This window comes from Euprymna scolopes, chromosome 42 (assembly GCF_053919585.1).
Source record: "Euprymna scolopes isolate OS-2025 chromosome 42, ASM5391958v1, whole genome shotgun sequence".
NCBI classification, from domain to species: domain Eukaryota; kingdom Metazoa; phylum Mollusca; class Cephalopoda; order Sepiida; family Sepiolidae; genus Euprymna; species Euprymna scolopes.
In genome coordinates this window covers 11,115,104-11,138,026 of record NC_136523.1, presented here as the reverse complement: position 1 = coordinate 11,138,026, position 22,923 = coordinate 11,115,104, and the positions used below count along the sequence as shown (strand labels likewise).

At 35.0% G+C, this 22,923-nt stretch overlaps 1 protein-coding gene across 1 annotated transcript in view; it reads left to right on the top strand.

The window, feature by feature from the left end:
* Nucleotides 1–19,333, top strand: part of LOC145267204 (uncharacterized) — a 45,415-nt gene extending 26,082 nt beyond the window's left edge. Inside the window, exon 3 of the mRNA XM_080123267.1 lies at nt 19,053–19,333. Within this exon, the coding sequence (XP_079979393.1) occupies nt 19,053–19,247 (195 nt within the window). The 3' untranslated portion in view covers nt 19,248–19,333. The remainder of the gene's footprint in view (nt 1–19,052) is intronic.
* The last annotated feature ends 3,590 nt before the right edge of the window (nt 19,334–22,923 follow it).

Here is a 22,923-nt window from a genome sequence, read left to right as displayed (position 1 = left end):
CAAATCGTAACCAATCTGATAAAACCCAGGCTCAACGAGGCTTAAATTCGGTTATCTGGCGAGAACCGGTTTGTCAATTTGATCATGCACTGTATTACCCAGTTATACTCGGCGGTGCATGTACCGAATGAATTGTTAATAATATAAATCCCTCTTCTGCAATGGAGCTCATTTAATATTTATATTAATAAGACCTATAGGGAATACGTTGTTCTGATCATTAACTTACAGCGACGCTTTAACTGTTTTGTCGATTTTGGGATTGTGAAGGGGTACTTATAATATTCACAAACTGTGCAATCCGACTGAGCTTTCTTTATTGTATCATGCTGTTTGAATGATTGTGTTGCTTAGGAATGTTCCTGTCGGTTCTTTAATCAACACGGTATAGAACATTCTTGTTCCTTGTAAGTTGCTATACGATGCTGACCCGTTACAGATGCAATAGATGCACCAACTTAGGCTTTGTCTACTATCTTAGGTCGGTTGGTTGGTTGTTCTTGTTTTACGGCATATCAACCTTTTTCAGGTTATTTAATGCCGAATCTAGTTATTTTGAGGAACGATTTTTAATGGCGTATATTTTTTTTTTAAGTCAGATTCTATTTAACCCATAGTTGGGACCCTAAAGGTACTAACACTCCGGGTCAGAGTGGACCTGGGAGCAATGGCAATTAAAGGGTGGCTCCACACTCCCAAAGCCCCGCAAGGTGGGCCCTCACCATCGGATATAGTTTTAGCTCATATCCAGGACCTACTATCTAAGGGGAGAGATTGTTATTATTAATCGTCTAAGAGGCCGCTAATGCGGAATGCCTACTGGACTACTTGATCTCTTAAATAGGGAATCGAAATATGTTCATATATGAATAGATGGTGCATTTAACTGTCTGAAGAGAGGCTGCATTGGAATATATTGTAATGACCATGTTTTAAATTATGTGAATGGAAACGAAACAATTGAAACGAATATAAAAATACACAATGTCATGCTCTCATTTTTTTTAATTACTGTCTTGACTTTGTATATGATTATGGTAACACCTGATCATAATGGAGATTAATAATTAAGTCAATTACTTTGGACTCTAATTCATTGGTATACAAACATGAACTTTTGACAGTCGAGAGACTTTACGAAAGCTTATATTATCCGGAATCGTGACCAATCGGACGAGACATATCGAAAAACTCGCAATAAAACATTAATCTCTTCAGCCTCAACTGGGCACATTTCGGACAGGGAGAGGTCGCTTTTTTTTTCGCCGATATTTTTAAAAGTCATCCCCTCTTTTCGATTGACTAGTCTTAATTTAAACCTACTTCACTTCCGAGTTGTTGATGGACGCAACAGCAAAGACGGCCCGTTTTTTTCACATTTCTTTCCCCCTTTGCGATATGTGTTCGAGCCTGCCAGCCTACTATCATTTTTTTTTATTTCCTCAGCACCCACCTCCAAATACCCGAAATCTGCATACATTAAAATATCATTAAGGCGTATTTTACGACAAGGGTTCCTTTTAATATTTCTATTTTTTTTCTCTCTTCATTCATATGAAAAACAATGAATCGACCCGAGCACCCGTGTTTTCAGATAAAACATTTTTACTTTATAAAAATTTATTTGCATAGAAGCGAGTTGGTCACACCTACGTTTATTTTTCTGATATTTATCATGTTCATGCAAGTTTACGTGGAGCCTGCAAACTACATAAAATTCCAAGTTCAATGCAAACAAGTCCCTGGTGTCTTGCCTCCTTAAATATTATATTTCTATCGAACCTCCTCAAATAACTATCATCAAGTTGTCTTAATAACTGTCTTATACATAATAAACTTTATTCCCAAGTGACCTCCGGGCGTTGATAAGCGGTAACTCCTCGTAAAAAAATATAAGACGGGCAATGTCAACGCTTCATTTATACTTATTGACTGTATGTTTTCCACGTCTATGGAAATGACTCCACTAAGCTTTTAACTGCAGCTTATAATCAGGGTTTTTTAGCAGTGGAGGTAATGTACTGTTTATATATGCTATACAATGACCCACGAAACAAACCTGTTGATTAAGCAATGAGAAACACCTATTCGAAATCTCTCTGACTCTGTAACATATTTATTTACTAAAACATATAAAAATAAATAATAATAAACATGTTAGACACGACACATTTACTCATGCATAACTCTTGTAATCTCTATATAGAAAAGCCAAAATGCGCGTTAGTGTGTGTATGTGTGTGTGTGTGTGTGTGTGTATGTGTGTGCATTTTTTCCGTGTGTCTGGCAAAGGCTTTTTTGGAGGGAGTTCTCGGGGAGGGGGTACTGTGTCTTAGAACTTTTTAGATACGCCTTAGATTATAATATCTACGATTTACGAAACGACGTCGTGAATATCTTATTATTTCAGCGACTTTTATCGTACAAAATTCGCGCTGTGAATTCGTTTTCTCTACTACTATGGCGTGATATTTGACCTAGTTTTTAAATGTTTATTTTCGGCTGTTCTCAAGTCCCTGCCTTCGTGGCGTCAGGCTAAGTCATCAAACCATTAACCTCGAGGCTTCGTGTTCGAGCCTACCTCCATTCCAAAACTTTTTTCCACTGTTATTTTTTGTTTTTCCGATTGTTTTTAACAAGTTTAACATTGTTTTTTTTTAATATTTAAACAGGGTTATTACTCGCTTATCATTTAGTTTCCATTTTGTTTTGATCTACACCTCCAACACACACACACACATCCAAACACCGTGGAACAGCGGGTACTCCCGCTAGTCTATAATATAAATCTCACCTGTCTGTTTAAATGTATGTGTGTATGTCTGCCACGAGAAAGGCTACGGATTTTCAAGAGCCTGGTATCGTTTTGATGCTCGACATTTCGGAAAACAAATATCGAAAAATTGGTCAAAAAGATTAATTCTTTACCCTTAACTACGCACTCTTCTGCGCACACCTCCAAACACCCGGGCAACGCCGATCACCCACGCTAGTATCTCGTTAAATCTTAGTTATATAGTAAAAAGCTTTGCTGCCTATGGCTGAAAGCTAGTTTTGAATTTATCAAGACAGAATAGGGGGCTCCGTATAGCTGTTACCTAAATGTGGCAACGTTATTTCACTTTAGAACATTTTGAGGTCTTACCCGGGTAGAGAATTGCAGCGAGAAGGAAATAGCTTTTAAGAATGGTAGCGCCATGGGAAACAGACTTCATGACAATGTAATAATCACTGTTTATTTGTCGGTTTATATCTCTTATACGGTCATGGTATATGTGTATATAAATCGTTTTTTTTTTTTCGCTTATAGATGGTATATAAGATACACGTTGGCATATGTATAGGTTAGCTTGTAAACACCGGCGATAGCTTTGCATATTAAGCTATATACTACGTGCACAGCTGTTTTGTATGCATGGGCTAATATGTTGAACATTTTTTTACAAGGTGATCACCACTTATCAAGGCGCGGAAGCCACTCGAGGATAAGGGTTATTGCATGTATAGTACGTTAGTGTGGGGTTTAATAAAATGCCTGCTTAAGGGGGCGGTTCATCAGGAATTTGTTTACGTTGGACTTGGAGACATCCAGGTTGTAGTCGGGTGGGAAGCAAGCAGACGGAACAGAGTTCCACAGGCATGCAGTTCTAAGAAAGAAGCTTTGTTCATGGAATCTACGTTTTGATTTAGGCGCAGATAAAGAGTGGGGAAAATGTTTGACAGTGGTTTCAGTTAGACGGGTGTTTTTCGTAAAAGATTTGCGAGGGGGGACAAGAGATTGGAGCTCAGACGAACACCTGCAACGGAAATAACGATAAAACAAAGATAGGCTCGCAACGTCTCTTCTATGGGAGAGAGGTTGCAGGGAAGAGAAAAGGGCATCCCCCACTAAGCCACGAAGTCTATTTTGTACTCTGTCAAGGCATGATAGGCTGTTTTTAGCAGCTCCTGCCCAGATATGGCAGCAGTGGGCGTACTTGGCTTTTATTTTGATAGAGAATTGCATCAGTAGTGAGATATCTTCTTGAGCGGTAGAAGGATCCCACCATCTGTCCAGCGACCTTGGCAACAGACTTGATGTACGTGTTCCATTTCAGATCAGGAGTAAAGGTCAAGCCCAGAAGCTTGACAAAACATGGGGCTTCTCCTAGACGAGAGCCATCCATTTCAATTGATGCCAGATGGGGATCAGAGCATTGATGATGTAAAGATAGGAGTTTGGTTTTAGATGCATTAAAGGTAACCAGCCACCTCTTCCCCCACTGAACCACGTGCTCGAGATCAGAGGAGAGAGAATCAGAGAGAACTTTGTCATTTACAGCCTTTGATGTGTTGCCGTAGATGGTCGTGTCATCAGCATATATACCAACAAATGATTTAAGTATGTGTTTAGGGAGATCATTGATGTAGATTAGGAAAAGAGTTGGGCCCAGGATTGACCCCTGAGGGCCTCTAATTTCTGCCCATCAACCACTACTCTTATGAGCCTATCAGAGAGAAATGGTTTAATGATTGAGAAAACGTTACCAGTGATACCATAGCTGGAAATCTTGTGAAGTAGGCCCTTATGCCATACCTTGTCGAAGGCCGTTGATATATCAAGAGCAATTGCCCTAGAAATTAAGCCTATGTCAAGAGATTCACTAATCCTATATAAACGATATATAAACGAGCATGCGTATAAAAAGTGCACATGATATTGTTTTATGCTATCCATTTGTGTTGCGTGTGCCTCTCGTTGCGTAGTTGCTTGATGTTTTCCAATTGTATTGAAAATGTCCTGATTTAATTAATGAAATATAGTCCGTGTAATCCTTGGGCTACGATGGTATTTTTAAATACATTGCCTACGATGGGTGTGATTTTTCACACGTTACATAAAATAAACTCATAAAACTTAAACATGGTTTTCAAGCATGGGTTTCATTCATTGATAAATAATGCAGTTAGGGCAAAGAAGAATTCCATAGTCCTTGAAAACACCATTGTTGTAGTTGTTTGTAATAGTAAAAACTAGGTGGTAAACAATTACCAGCCAGCGTAGCCTAAGAGTTAATCTCTCTCCTCCCATTGTTAGAGCGTTCAATTAACTTTTCATCACGTCAGATTTGTGTTACTTCTTCTATACCCTGATACCATCTACCCTCTTCGTGACTAAATGCCCCCTATCTCTCTTCCCTTTTCAATCCACTTTCCTCTCTCTCATTATATCTATATTTGTCACATCTATATATTCGCCTCCCCCCCCCAAAAAAAAACGTTTAAAAAGAAACTTCCCATAGTTTTCTTTCTATTAATTTCCACTATCAGAATAAAACTTTCGTGAAAAATTCTGAGTAATAATAAAAATCGTTATCATTGTTATCTTTATCCTTATTGTTATCGTTATCCCTATTGTTTTTATCATTGCTATCGTTATCATTATTGTTTTTATCATCATTGTTATAGTTATCCTTATTGTTATCGTTATCCTTATTGTTATCTTTATCCTTATTGTTATCTTTATCCTTATTGTTATCTTTATCCTTATTGTTATCTTTATCCTTATTGTTATCGTTATCCTTATTGTTATCTTTATCCTTATTGTTATCTTTATCCTTATTGTTATCTTTATCCTTATTGTTATCTTTATCCTTATTGTTATCTTTATCCTTATTGTTATCGTTATCATTATTGTTTTTATCATTATTGTTATTATCATTGTTTTCATTATTGTTATTATCATCATTATTATTATGATTATTATTATACTTATTATTGTTGTTTTTATTATTGTTATCATTATTATCATTATCGTTATTATTGTTATTATTATTATTACTATTATCGTTGTCATTATTATCGTTATTATTATTTACTGATCTGTATTAGTCACACAATCCCCCATCAAGCATTTCTTTTTAATAACCAATCTCCCCACATTTACAGTACTTTCTACCTCTTTAGATATATTCATGAAATAATTTGCATTATCCCAACAGCCACTTACCATTGATTTGTTTGCAACGAGCATTTGTCTCAACTGGCATTTGGCTGGCAAAACGCCTCCCCGAAGTTACCAGTGCTCTTCGCACTCATCCAGCGGATGTCTGGTTAGTGCTTTCTCTCCTCAGTATTTCCATACACCTTTCCCCTCTTCATTTGTTTAGTGTGGTGCCAAGAAGTGAACGCAGGGCCGCATGTTGATACCGTACAATTATACCGCCTCGGTTATCATGATTCCATGTGATGTTCCTTTGTGTTTTACATGTAGCCGTTTCTGTATGTCCAGTTTGTGTCCTGTGCGGGATTAGTCTCCGTATTCTAATGTTTTCCTTCATATTCCTGCAGATTTCATTATTGTTATACGTTCTATCTTTCTAGCTGTCCCTCTTATTCCAATCTCTCCCATTCTTTTTTCAAATATTTTCGACATTGTTCCTTGTGCTCTTCCTATCAATGATGTTATCTTTACTTTTTTCATATACCTTTGAGCTCTGTGATCAATTCTGTGTAATTTCCATGCTCCCCAGCTTCCTTGATCTTCATTCTATTGTCTGCTGGAACGGAAAATCTACAATATGCAAGTTTTTTTTTCTTTCTTAACTATTATGATATCCGATCTTCTTGCTTGGATGAGTTTATCCGTTTTTATATCAATATCCCATAGGATATTGTGACTTAATTTTAGTACTGCTGCCGCCTTGTGCTTGTACCTTTTTTCTTGGTGTTCAAGATGCAATTTGTCGATCCTTGCTAAGACGTTGTTGATTTTAATCGTGTAAGCTTGTGCAGCTGTTATAAAGGCTTTAGTTTTAAGTTTCGTTTTTATAGCAATTTCCGAGTGTTTTCAGTCTCACCATGTGTGATTCTTATGAATCTTCCGCGTTTGTGTTTCTCTTATTTTTCTTTCTTCGTCTTATCCTTGTCTCTTTTTCAATCTTGTTTTTTTTTCAGTGTCTCTCGCTATCGTAATTACTCTTTCGGTGTACTACATTTTGTACTTTCTATTTTTTTTTTGTATTTACACATTCTTTCCTTTTCACAGTCTTCCTTTTCAAAAAGTCTGTTAGCATCATGTCGATGTAGAGCTTTGTGCATTGTCATGAGTTTCCTGATCGGTTCTTCTCTGGTCCAACTTATAAACGGTCAAGAGTATATTACAAGTGACACTGCGTATGTGTTTATTCCTTTTGTTAGTTTCTATTATATAGTTTAGTTTCAAGTTGTTTCCTGGGAAATTCTGTTCAATTTTTCTCTTTCATTTCTAATGTTTTGCTGAGGTCTGCTTCCAGACCGCCCAAGTATTTGTAGCCAAGTATATTCATCCCGTTCCCTAACCTCTGTTTGATTGGGTAGTACTATACCTTCTGTTTCTACTAGTTTTCGTCTTCTCGTGATCAACAGTGCTCACTTTATTCATACCAAATTTCATTTGGATATCCTACCTGAAGATTCTGGTTGTGTTTATTAGTGTCTCTACTTTTGTATTTGTTTTTAAAAATAGTTTCAGGTCGTCTATGTACATCATCGTTTCATCTGGATTAGTGAACGTACCCGGTTTGGAATTTTTTTTTAGTATATTGTTCAAGAGCATCATGGGAATGATGAACAGGAGCGCTGATAAGGAATCACTTTTGAAGATCCCTCTTTATTATTCTTGTAGTAGTAGTAGTAGTAGTAGTAGTAGTATTCATATTGCTATTATGATCCATAACATTTGGTTCGAATAGGATCATTGGAAATGCCAAAAAATGTATGAATAAAGATGTGTTTTACAATTAATTATTTTTTACCCACTAAATTATTTCCGGTAGGTACACACAGTCGAACCGGGTTTTTTTTCTCTTTATTAACTACGAAAGCGGTCGTCTTTCGCATAATCAGCAGCAGTTTTTCTTTCCTTTCCACCAACAGCAAAAGTAATTCGAACGATGTGCAGTCTAAAACAACGTTCTTTACAACCAAAAGGACACTTACCTTTATTCTGCCATTTCATGCTTGTAATAGCGGTTACATCTGCCCTTGCCTTGTATCCGAATTTATTCTTGATTTGCGTGTTATTTCTTTCTTAGAAGGAAGTTATGTAAACCGTGGCCACTTATTTCTTTGTTTATGCGCCCCGTTGCCAGATGAAAATATATTTTAATAAAAGCCGCTAACATTAAACAACAAAAAATATCATTGCTAGATTACTTTCGATCACGCTATAAAGATTTGAGAACAGTAATATATATATATATATATATATATATATATATATATATATATATTCTAAACTGACATAAACGGAGTTTTGTTAGTGTAATTAAAAGAGGAAATATATATTTCCCTATGAATACCGCAATGGTTTGGGCCGATTTTTAGATTTAACACAAATGTACCTCATGTATCTGGCTTTCGTCTTACATAGGTTTTGTATCAGGATGTTTTCTATAACCTTTCTGATTTTTGAGATGAAGATTCTTTTTATTCATATTATTTAAATTTATCTGACTACTGTTATCATCATCGTGGCGCAGAGGTTAGAGTACTTGGAAAAATCAATAGTAAAAGTGATATTCTTTTGAAAGTTGACGAGTCATGATGGGCGATATGGAGACCTTGTTTTTTCCCCTAAGCCTACTGATGCTAAAGAGTCCGCAATTTGTCCTTTATATGAGTCTTATTCACTCACGTAAGTTCTGCCTAGCGAGGTGGAGGATGATGGAGATGTAGAAGCCAAAGAGGATTGAGGCAATAATGCAGCCATGGTTGATACCGGTGTCGACTTTGAAGAGATGTTTCCAAGCCACCATTGCCGAGCACAACTGCCGTCATGTCATCATGTCTTCTGATAGTGACATGAAGCGGTCGGCAAATATCCGAGTAAGTACTTTGCTTGTGGTGAACAGGGTGGGGGAAACCCCTCTGTAGTTGCCACATTCCGCTGTACCCCCCCTTTGAAGATTTTGATGACAAAGCATCCTTGAGTTCTGTTGGTATTTTCTCCTCATCCCACATTTTACTCAGGAAGCTATGTGTATAGCAAAGTTTTGATCCGTCTTGATTGAGTATTACAGGAACCCCATCTCGCCAGAGGCCTTGTTGTTTCTCAGTTTCGCGATGGCATACTGGACGTCCCTTTCCTTTGGGGGTAAGTCACTGACGTGTTCCATGACAGGACGCTGAGTCATCTAGTTGGTAGTTTGCAGCTCAACTGGATTTAGGAGATCCTGGTAGTGTTATTGCATACACAATTGATGCGTACACTGTACTTCAGCAGATTATGTCCGTCCTTGAATCGAAGAGGGTTTAAGCCCGAGAACTGGGGCCATATATAACACTTTTAAATTTTTGCACTCTGTTTGAGCCTCCGAGACTTTGATGTTGAATTAAGGGCGGAGCTGTTTCCTTTGTGTTCTCCTTCTCCTCGGCCTCAGCTTGATGTTCATGGTAGAGAGGATGAAGCAGTTACCAGTCCAGGATTCGTCCACAATTAGCATGGCCTTGTTGATGTTAACATTTCGGCAACTTCAGACCCTGAAAATCACATAGTCAATGAGATGCCAACGTTTCTATCGGCGATGAATCCAGGAGCTTTTTTGCCCGTTTATCTGGCGTAATAAGATGTTTCTGATCACAAGCTCATGTTAGTCAAATTTAGACAGTACGAGGAGTCCGTTGCTATTTACATTCTCCACACCTTCCTTACCCATAATGCCTTTCCAGAGAGTGTGATCACTGCCAACCCTGGCATTGAAATCCCTGCGTAGAAGGATCTTGTCTTCCTTTGGGATGTTTGATAGGACCATGTCAAGGGTTGCATAAAATGTATCCTTTTCTTCACCATACTTGTCCAAAGTTACAGGCATAGGAACTAACACAGCTGTGTCCATCATGTTGTTTGGGAGACTCAGTGGTAGAGGCATGAGACGATCATTAATGCCTACTGGAGATTCGGAAAGTTTGGAAATGTGTAGGTTCTTGAAGGCAAACACCACTCCGTGGGTTCCGGGTTTAACTGCTGTTTTTTTCTTTCGAGAAGAAAATGTATTTTCCTTTCTTCTCTTCTAGTTGCTCTTCCTCTGCTGGGCGGGTCTCTGACAGGGCGACGATGTCGATTTCGAATCGCTTCATCTTCCTGGAAATGATCGCAGTTCTTCTTTCTGGACAATGACTGGATGCGTTGTCCATGAGTGCTCTTGCGTTCCATGCTGCTAAGTTCATTGTTTTTCGTTTTTGACCGCAAAAATGTGAACCCACTGGACGCGGTATTTAAATCCCGTGATATGACGCAGGCTAGTTTTAGGGCACATTTTCTATCCCCTTCCCCATTTGGGGTTAGCAGAACGGTTCCTAAATAGGAATGCATAGATGTTTGTGCCGCTGCTGAGATGTTCTTTCTGCCTGAGACCGAGACCAGGGCAACTGAATCAGACACACACTGCCTATGTGGCAGTGCATTGATAAAAGGTCCCAGGCTCTTCTGGCCTGCTCCGGTCAAAAGTTCCTGGAAACCATAATAAAGGAACGTTTACGAATACAAAACTCCATGTATTCGTTTTTATTTCTCTATTTTGTCGAAATGTTTCTGTATTTTGTCATATTCATTTTTCTCATCACACACACACACACACACACACACATATATATATATATATATATATATATATATATATATATGTATTTAAATGAGATTAGAACAATAGTCTAAAGAGCTGAGTGTATTTTAATGTAACAGTGAAATTACTAGTTTAATTAAAATACAGGAAACTACATCGATTTTTATTTAAATTATCAATCACATTACTTATATATATATATATATATATATATATATATATATATATATATATATATATGAAAGCTACAGACGTCCAAAAAAAACGGCCGGATAGCTGAAACAATAATGTAACTTAACAGAAAGATACGGTAATCAGAAATAAAACGTATATATATATATATATATATATATATATATATATATATATAATGGTGAACAAAGAGAAAGTTGACAATAAAAACAGGTATTTAACGATCACGTATTATGTTATAAGACAATTATATTAATAAACATTAAATTGTAATTTTCAACGCAAGTGTTCAAACACTTTTCCTTCTTGATTTTTAAGCTTGGATAAACATTATTACTTTTAGCTTACCCTGCCTACATGTATGTATATGTATCTATAGGTATACATGCCTATGTGTATATATGGCATATGTGTGTGTGTGTGGGTGTATATATATATATGAATATAAAAGTATGTAAGTATAATATTCAACAAGCTTAAAAAATGTTCTTTTTTCTATTAATCCAAAAATTATTATATATTACCAATATATCTATTTATATTCCGCTTGAAAATAAACTGAAAATTTATATGTGGGTGTTCTTTTTTATCTTTTACCTTTTGATGTGAGCAGAAACGTACAGTAAAGCAAACCACTGTTTTTAAAAAAAAATAGATTACTAGGATCTAAACAAAGAACCTTTAGACAGATCGTATTACATTGTTGTTTGGATGGGTTTATTTTTAGCGTCAACGTGTCGCCGATTCTAAACTGCCGCAGGTGGTAAGAACGAACTACATCGATTTTTTTATTTAAATCGACCGAACAATCGATGGCAGACAAAATAACATTCACTTTCACTAGATGAGAATAGCAAATAATATAGAAAAATTCATATAAAAAATTTAATAACATTCTGTCTGATGAACAGACACATCGTAACGTGCTGTGAATGCAGATAAACTAGTCTATAGAAATAAAACTGTAGATGTCGCTATTGTTTTATTCTAAATTTTAATTCAGTTTCAAGAGACAAAAGGGATCCCTCCTGGGGCAAACACTGGATTCCGTTACGAGTTAAGTTCATATCCGAAGGCTCTTTTAAGCAGAAAAGATATTCCCTTTATGGCTGACGTCTGTATTCTGTTACAGCTTGGTCTCCCATGGATAGCTTCTGAATATTTCTGATGATTCTATTGAATTAAACCAGTTGCTCCTGTTACACCGGTATAATGCTTATTTCTTTCAGAGACCATGTCGTTTGAAAATCATTTTTTGATATTTTTTTAGCCTTTTCCCATTTAGCTCTATTAAGGCCAAAAGCAGTTGGGACTGTGACAAGGTTAATGAGCGCAGTTCTTTCAGGCTTGTTCAATATCGCAATATCTCACTTGATAGCCTTTTATTTTGTGTATCTGACCGCCCGAATGTCTTTTGTACGTTTGATATTATCGGTGCTTATTAATGTTCCAAGATGTCCGATCTGTTCAATTTCTCCACAGATGTTCCGATGCAGGTATTTTTACACGGTCTTGTGGTTGACAGTTTAAATACCATATATGTTGGTGTATCTGTTTGTGAATAATAAACCGATCATTGAAAACTTGCTGTTAACAAAACACGGAAATTATCATGAAACAGAAATCATATGTCAAATAGATTTTAACGAGAAAAATGTATTTGGATGGATGAATAAATCGCACAGAAATATGTCGGCAAGATAAAATGCAAAACGTTCGTTTCAACTTGTTGACATGTGTCTATTACTTTTGCCCATCGGCAGATACATTTATAGATTTATTTGTTGACTCCATTATATTTCTTATATCCCTCAAACACATGTGCCCTCCGTTAGAGTTCTAAATATTTTGTTTTCGATCCGAGATGATGACACGTACGTCATTTTATAACTTGAGATCAGTATGAATGAAATATATATATATATATATATATGTATGTGTGTGTGTGTGTAATATGTATATAGTGTTCTAAAAGTCTAAATTACATTTTAAGACCTCATATCTACGCAAATTTTAATGGTGGTAAAATGAGAGCAACGAATTGTAATACTTATTGCATTAATACGGTCTGTAATCTCTATATATCATGTGTTTTTATTAAATTGTTAGGTGAAAGTACGGAATAGTTACAAAACGCTCCCCTCTCCACATTTTAAGAATAGCTTTCTATATAATAAAATTATTCCACCACGGTCTGTATTCTCTATGAGTCATGTGTTTTTATTAAATTGTTAGGCGAAAGTACGGAGTTTCTAAGACATCAACATCATGTGCACGACTGGCTATTGATTTCGCTATCAGTTTCCAGATAATTATATTTAATAGTACTCGAAATGACCTGTTAAAATGTTACCAGGACTTTTGTATATCACTATATATATATGGCATCCACACACACACTGCTGTTTCATAGCACATCAGACGGGCAACTGCCTCAAGCCAGGATCGAAACCCGACCGCACAAATTACAGTGAAGACTCTTAACCAATTACGCTGTACGGCTGCTGCTGTGTGAGTAATGAATAACCGATGTTTTTGACAGTGTCCAAATGTCTCCGCTCGATTTTTTTTTTTACACAAAGAGCGTCGCTTAATATACTAATGGCAGTTTTTAAATCACTTCCCGAAATGCTGAAACCAAGACAGGAAGCATTATAGTCGCCCACATACAGTACTGTTTCGCTGTTTCGCAGCTCATCAGTGCGGCTAGACGGGCAAATGCCTCAAGCCAGGATCGAAACCCGACCGCACAAATGACAGTCAAGCTTTCTAACCAATTACGCTATACGGTTGCTGCTGTGTGGGTAATGAATAAACGATGTTTTTGACATCGTAAAAAGCTTCCGCTCGATTTTTTTTTTACACAGAGACCGTCGCTTATTACGCTAATGGCAGTTTTTATATCACTTCCCGAAATGCTCAACTCAGGATAGTGTGTGTGTATGTATATATATATATATATATATATATATATATATATATATATAAAATCATGGGTTAAATAATATTTAAGCGTAATTTACGACCGGGCAACGCTCGGCGCCCTCCGCTAACGTTCGATAATTAGCTTAGCACAGTAATTTTCCAGTGGGTATGATTGTTTGTTTACTATTGAGTTGTATATAAAAAAATAATGTAGTGAAGTGATCTTTTTCTATAAGATTTCTGTCAACGCAATGGGCTATATTCAGTCGCAGGCTTTGAATGCTTCCAGCAACTCGCCTCGCAATTACTACGGAAAATCGGGTTTGTTTTTTCTCAATGTGCCTACTCTCGAAGGAATTCACGTAGATGAAGTTATTTACAAGTGCTCCTCGCAGGATGAACACATTACCGTGTTGCTTGGGGCGTATTCAATTTTATTAAATGATTGCTCTCGAACAAACGCTGTCCATGTTATTTAGTATTATCAAAAACCTTGTTGTAATTTAAAGGTTTTTAGTTTTTTATATTTAAAACCTGTCAAATATATACGTACACACACACACACACACACACACACACACATATATATATAAGTGATGGGACAATTCCAAATTTTTTTCCGATACCATTCCCGACTCCAATTCTAATAAGAAAACCGCTCTAAAATACAACTATCAAATGAGTTCATTTAATGGTGTCGATTTAAGTCTATTTAAGCAATGTTCCAATATTTGCATCTTTACGTATTGCAAAGGACAAAGGGTTTAGTATATAGATATACCAAATGTAATATTTAAAAATCAACTAAGAATGTTTTACGTCAGTGTTTTTTCTTTCTTTTAAATTATTTTGTGAAACAAAACCTATAAATAAGAAGCATGTTCATTTCAGGTTTGGAAGGGTGGACTCCTAGGGTTATCAAAACATTTGTATTAGGCAGACAGCAAAAAAGTCACCAAAATATCCAGTCCCTGTCGGACTGAGTGTGTAAACTATCAAAGCAAGAATCGCGATGATATCTTAAGATAATAAGGGGAATGTTATTAGTAGGCAGGAAATTTCACTTTATATATACATATATATTTTTATACATATATTTATATGCATTTATATATAGGTTTAAATATGTACATATTCATGCATATACATGTGCACATAATATAGGCCCACACACAAACACACACACACACATATATATATATATATATATTTAATAATGTGATTGATAATTTAAAATTCAAATTAGAATTAAAAATGAAAAATCTATTTCATAAGAAGCAACAACAAAGTCAATAATTTGTACGATCGTTTGGGAAACGATGTTTTTATTGTGATAGACATTAAGCCACGGACACTAATTTTTACATATAGTTTTTTTTTTTTTAAAACAAAGTCTCCTCATAAGCAAAAGTATTGGGTGGGTGTTTTATATGTAAAAGACACTATAAATAAACCTAGCATTTTTTTTAGTAAGGCAGATGTCTCTAAAAATTTTCTTTTTTAAATTTAATAGATAAGAAAAGTAATATGGGTTGAGAATAAAAAATAGAATAAATTTCTAAATCTGAATTTGGTTTAAATATAAGGTTATAATAATATATTTTTAATAAAAGTTAAGAATTATATATACACATATATATACACACATATATATATACACATATACATACACATATACATACACATATATATATACATATATATACATATATATATACACATACATATATATATAGCCACACACACACACACACACACACACACACACATATATATATATATATATATATATATATATATAGTAATTTATAAAATATATATGGCGATTAAGCTACACTGAATATTCTGCGTTTCATCCACTGTAGGATTCGTCAGGCTTATGCGCATAAGCATGACGAATCCTAAAGTGGATGAAACGCAGAATATTAAGTGTAGCTTAATCGCCATATATATTTTATAAATTACTAACTAGCTCTACCTACGTATTGAGCACTTTTGAAGTAAATACTTAAAGTTTACGCATAAATCTATACTTTCGTATATTAAATTTGTGTGAGTAAATGAAGTAGTTATATATATATATATATATATATATTCCTTTTTATTGTTCTCCTTTTGTAAACCGTAATTATCGTCAAAGTAATCATTTGGGTGTTAATTTTAGCTTATAAATGTACGAAACCTTGAATTTTCTAAAATAACGCCAATTAAATATTTTTAGCGGTTGTAGTGAACATCTATCTTTCCTTCTACAGTTACATCCTGCTATATTTTCTGTATTGGTGTTTTGTATATTATTTTTTTTAATGTTAGAACTAATTGTTTTTTGATGAACAATAAAAAATTAATAATATACAAAATACAAGTACAGAAAATATAGCAGGCTGTAACCGTACAAGGAAAAATAGATGCCCCCTACAAGGTCCATGCAAAATAACATGTAGTTTATAGCTGCACAGTATCGCAAACCCCAAATTTAAATGAGGTTAAAAGTAACCATAACTTGACCACCCGATTAAATAACTACACCAACTTCAACCAATTTAACAATCAAATATAAACCAACCCTTCATATACCAATGCCATCCTTAATCTACCTGAAAATAAATACATTAAACACGACGCAATCTACTTTGGTTCCACATCTGGACTTATTACGCATAGAATTTCAACCTATCAGCATTCTGTTAGAAACCACTCCCTGTTGAACCCCACCACTCCATCGAAACATATTTAGCGACTTAAAGATAAGAATACTTCCGTCAATTTGAAATGACGAATAATATGATAATATAAAGGATATACACCAGGAGATAGATTCTGTGCACTTTGTACACAGGAGACCCTAAAGATTTAAAAATATGACGATATCAAAAATAGAACCTACCTCCTAAATTCAAGAGAGGAGATTATATACTCATGTACCGGGTACTGAGATTTGGGAAAATCGATGTGACGGGTGTCAGCCAGAAATTTGGCTGTTAAGGGGTCAAATTTCAACGATTTGTCCTTTAAGAACTCTACCAAACTCCTCCGACAATTTTGGGTCTAGACACTTGAAATTTTAGATATAGGTTCCTTGAACCTGGATCTAATTTAATAAAGTGATTTGAGCCCGGAACTATAAATTTTAAGGGGTCATAATAGGGGTCAAATTAAAAAAAAAATTACTCTTTTTTTTTTTTTTTTTTTGCTCAGCATACACCTCCAAACACCCGGGCAACGCCGGGCTGAAATGCTAGTATATTATAAACCTATATATCCCCGTACACTTTATGCATATATATTCACATAATATATATATATATATATATATATATATATATATATATATATATATATATATATATATATATATATATAAATTACAATGGAACAATGCGAACATAAAAAGTAAAGGACTAGTTGTTAACACTGGGAAAGAAAAGGGCAAGATATTCTAGTAAAAAATATAATAGATTTATAATTTGAAAAATTGCAGTATTAAGAATTTATTATGGAATTTAAAACAATCTTAAAGCTGCAATATTTTTAATTCTAAATTTATTATATTTTTTACTAGAATATCTTGCCATTTTCTTTCCCAGTTTTAACAACTAAGCCTTCACTTTTCCCTGTTTAAGCTTAACCATATTACTTTTCATGCTCGCATTTTTCTATTGTAATCCATGATTCATTCATATCTGCAATAAATTAACTGTGTTTATCCACATGAAGCTAAATATATGACACTCATCTGCTTTTATTGTTTTTTATCCACATGTATGACATCGTCTGCTTTCAATAAAATCCCCTAATTATCTCCCTTCTATGGTTTCCTTCACTCTCTTTCACGTGTTACTTCTCTTTACGCAACAGCAGTCAATTAGTAGCAACAGTAGTCGATTAAAAGTGGTTGTTATGGAAACCAGTCATAAAAGGCGCTCGCTAACCCCCTTACATATGTTTACGATGTTGAACACCAGAAAGTTCATTATAACTTGTGTGTTATTGAACGAAAATTGGAAATTTAATTTTTTACAATATAGCCGAAAAAGTTATCTATAAACTGTAATAACTGTTTGAAAGTTGGTCAGGAATTGAGTGAGCGCTGAACCTTTAAAACGGGTCTAAGTGACTAAAACTGTCACTTAACCACATATTCAAACACTACTGTGTTTGAATAATATGTATAAACAATGATTGATAGTGTATATATATATATATATATATATGTGTGTGTGTGTGTGTGTGTGTGTGTGTGTGTGTGAGTGCATATGTATACATTTCCGGGTGGTGTGCGATCTTGCCTTGCTGAGGAATAAACTTACATATATATTTTAATTTATGCAGATTCTTGTAGAAGCCAGAAAGGAGTTATCTCCCTTTCGCTCAGACTTTGCATAAGTGGAGTTATCCCCCTTATAAAAGGACAGAGGAATCGCCATTAGTTGTTTACACTTATTCACGGCGACACGCTGTCGGATTGGAAAACCAGCTTGCTTAACGCAAACTTTACAATTCTAGATTCATTATTACAGATCTACATCACATTCGAATGTTCTTGTGTCAAAATGTGCCGAATCCACTGTGAAAAAATTCCCCCACTCTTTATCTGTGCCTAAATCAAAACGTGGAATCCATAAACAAAGCTTCTTTCTTAGAACTGAACGCCTGTGGAACTCTGTTCCGTCTGGCTGCTTCCCACCTGACTACAACTTGGATGTGTTCAAGTCCAACGTAAACAAATTCCTAATGAACCGCCCCCTTAAGTAAACACTTCATCAAATCTCCACACTAACGTACTGTACTTGCAATAACCCTTATCCCTGTGTGGCTTCCGGGCCTTGATAAGTGGAGACCACTGTGTAAAATATATATATATATATATATATATATATATATATATATATATATATATACATTACTGATTTCGCAAGTTACAACCAGTTAGAATCGAGACCAAAACATTTTGCAGTACAGCCGCGCCTGTTACCTTTTTAGCCATCATCAACTATATAAGGAAGGTGAATGCATTTGAGCATGCACAAAAAATACTTCGAAAAGAATATATGATCATTTTGCATTTAACTTTAACATATTTCTCTCCGCGTTATTCATATATACTTAAATAACGTACTCGTGATTACCACACTTGGTGTATGATTGCTGTTTCCTGTTAATTCCAGTTTTATGTGACAAGTAGTTTAAGATTTTAGAGGTTTGATATTTACAGACACGCATACATACATACATACATACATACATACATACATACATACATACACACCTCTACTGTTTTATTTACATAGACAAACATCTAACTTTTGTATGATCTGTTGTTAATACGTTAATTTATTTTTTTCTTTGCAGGTCGCGGATATCATTACAAACCTGTTCCTAAAGTACATCGTTCCATTTCTGTTAGCAATTATTGGACTATATATAGGGTATAAGTGTGCCAGAAAAATGTCCAGGCAACTTGTATCTCTGTTTGGTCGTGTAACTGGCAGAGACGTTGAATCGCAGTTGTTCCCGGAAGTACATATTCCAATAAAAATTGATTGATGGGACCAAAAGATTTTCCATGCGAGGTGTCCATCTTTTGGGCTGTATATCTTAATTTGTATTTAATTCCGAATAAATTGTAATATTTAAAACTTTTTTGTGCTATTTTTAATAACATGAAAATTATTTATTTTATTAAAAAAATATTTTTATTTGTTTCTTAATTTTGAAGATGAGGATTAGTTGTTATTCGTATTATTTTAGAATTTTAGACAAGTGTTTAACTACTGATATCATATTTACAACGTTGAGGACGATATGCTCGCCAGTATAGTTGGAGGAGTTGGCCGAACGTCGTGAAATACCTTTGTAATTTTTAAGCAATTTGCTTAATGTTTAACTAGTCTGTTCAAAATGTTGATATCATCAACCTATTCTTTGTCAAATGTATCTTGTCGAACTCGGAAATCTTTCTTTCTCACCCCGAAACATTTTGCCGAATTCGGAAATCCTTAAGGAATTTAGAACAATATCTTGCTGTTAATATCTGATTTAATGCTGTTATTTCGTTGTTATTATAGCAGTGTCACGTCATCTCCAATTTATTTTAAGCATACCCTACTGCGGGATAAAATCTTCATATTCGGAAGCAGTGCAATTTATCAGCATGCAGTCCCCGTGGAATAAATAAAGGTTCCGTTCGAAAATCTGTGCTAATTGCCAGATTGGACATAAAGATTACTGAATTGGACAGAAAGAGTAGAGATTCCTTAAAGATACACCAGAGAAGGTCGGAGATTACAACGACCGAAACGCTGTGAAAACAAGACCTTCGTTGAAAAGCACTAGTCCGAAAGATCTAAATAAGACAGTGTTTATAAATTATCCGTCAGAACAAAGTTTCGAAACTGTTAAACATCTCAAGACTTGAACATCTTTTTAATTAATTTGGAATACTAATACGTCAATCGACGTATTACGTACAGTTGTTTTCATTCATTGCTGTAAATAATATACCAAATGTAACCAGGTATGACTTCGAATGGTGCATTTTAAGCCTATTTTCCTGTTAGTTTTCTAGAGCGAATTAGCACTCGAAATTATTTTTCAATAGCAGTTTTTTTTATTCTATTTATTTATTTGTTGCTTATGTTCCTCATCTTTTTTAGTTGTTGTTTCACAGCCAAATATTCTTCGGGCCTCCGTCATATAGTTAACCGCAAGAGGATCGAAATGCTGAATCTTAAACCGTATTGTTAGTAAGCAATGCCTTCCCTAGTTGTTGCGGTGTCACCACGTTTTGATCAACTAATCCTCTAACCGGCTATGTGTAACATTGAAACCGCTATCTTCAGACAATTTCTAACCTGGAACTGTAGAGATTACATGTCCCAAACCACTGCGCCACGGCCCCGTCGCGGTTAACAACCTGACGAATAGTTGGCCGAAACGTCGTTAAACAATAACTAAAAAGATGAGGATAATAGTGCGCAAATAAATATATAAAATATACAAATTACTCAACTCAAAAAGAATTCCGATGATTCTATGTTTCTAAATTATAGAAAACTTTATTGATTTATTTCTCTTTCACATTACAAGATGGTATTTATTTTATAACAAGTTTCACGCTACTGAAATGAGTTAGTAATCCTCAAACATGGTTTCATACATACCGCCCACATGCAGTTATATTTCCTCTGATCACAAAGTCACTGTTTAGCATTTATAAAATATCCGTTTTCTTTAATGTGATACTTTGACAATAATTTTATTATGCCCTCTAAAATCGCCTACATTATGTTCGCACATGTATATTAAATATAAGTTTTAAACCCCCCCCCTGAAAAATGCATGTGAAATACAAAATAATCGGAGTCTGTTTATAAGTACTTGCCTCCTGATCGAACCCTTGCAAACCTCTCAAAGGGGCCCAAGAGTTCTGCGGGACCTTGGTTTTGACATCTGGGTCTAGATCGTACCTTGTGTATTGAGTTCTGTTTTCTGCTCGTCTGCGTGGTGTTATAGACAGAAGAGTTTTTTGCCTAGATGGTATGCCTTCCTGCTCCCGTCGCTTATGCACCAACGTAAACAGCAAGATTGATGTTTGACACTGACGTCGTCAATGTATATTGTAAATGGATTTGCAAGCAAAGCTGGACTGCATTAAAGCCTCACATCCGGAGATTTCCTCTGTTTTATCCTGAAACGTTTCCCCGTAGGTGGGTATTCCAATAAGAAATAGAAGAAAATACTCAGTGTTGTAATTTCATTTAATACTGACTGCTTTCCAAAGCTGACAAGCTCTGTCTAATATTAATATATTTTATGCTTTGTTGAGTTTGTCAAATAGTCATAATCTGCTTTCTGTTTAATTACTTTGTTGAAGTTGTTGATATAACCAAACAATTGATTCACATGGTGTTCCAAACGTCTTGTCTACATCTTAATATTGAATAAGAGTATAAAAAACGCATCTGGTATAGTCAGAAAGCATTCAGTCTCAAGTTTCTCATGTAACGTTCAAAGGTGTTTTATGTGAACAACACGCATCAATCCGATAGTTTATCTCTTGTCAGACGCGTCCCAGCATTGCGTTGCCAATAGTTTCAACAGCTTCTGTGATTCAGGTTTTCAGCGTATCCGCATCTCTTCCAATGGGAGGCACGTAGACCAATAATTAAACAAATTCCCATAAAAAATCGCAGGTTTTGAAGTCTGGAGATCTGAAGGGAAAAATCATGGGATCATAATCATCTTGCCCCGATCGTTAAATCCCTCTATTGCAGTGTTGTGTTCAGACATTGTTTAATCCAGACCTTCCAGTATGGTAGAGCCTCATCTTGTGTGAAAATGCTGTCAGAATGCGCAATCTTAATCAAGCTTAGACGAGGACTTGAAATATCTAAAATATTTTTGAGTACCATGTATATCTTGGACAGCAAAATATCTACTGTTCCCAAATAAGGCTGCCTGAATATATTAGCTATACAACTTCTATGCGCAAAACACTGGTAGGTTTTATGTATTCTTCCCCTTTGTAAGCCTTAACCTAAAACAACATATTTTCTCCTGAGAAAACCGCAAAAACGTTATAAATAAACATTTTGAATAAAACAACAATGCTGTGCATTTTTCCTCAATTACCTCATTCAACATTTACAAACGCGAAAAATAGCGATACACAAATAAATAATGACAAAACTAAATATTATGAATTGTTTCCAAAATGTTAACGAGCTAAAGTATTGAAATTCATGACAAAACTTCTAGCTTCGACATTAACTAATACTATAATAGTTGAGTTTTCGCAAGATTAAACAACTCAACTAAAGCAAACTATAAAAATTGAATGTTTTTCATGTAACAATGAAACATTTATACACGTTTGTTCTTAATCAGTTCTAAGATCTCCATCAAAATAATAAGGAAAATAAGAAATATTGCTGCTTTCTTTCTATTACATAACTTAGACTAGCTGGATGCACGGCGTTTCCCGTTAGACAAATACGTTTATACATGTTTTAATTAATCCAGATTACGTATGTACTATTATAGAAACAACCCTTTATTGAATATTACATATTACAAGGAATGATTTGGCCTAGTTGACCTAATCTCAAAATATATAAATAAATAAATTTAAAAAATAATAATAACATCGTTTATCAAATTCTATTTGTGTTACTTTCCAATATTATGTGTATATATGCATACATAGAAAAATTAAGTAAAA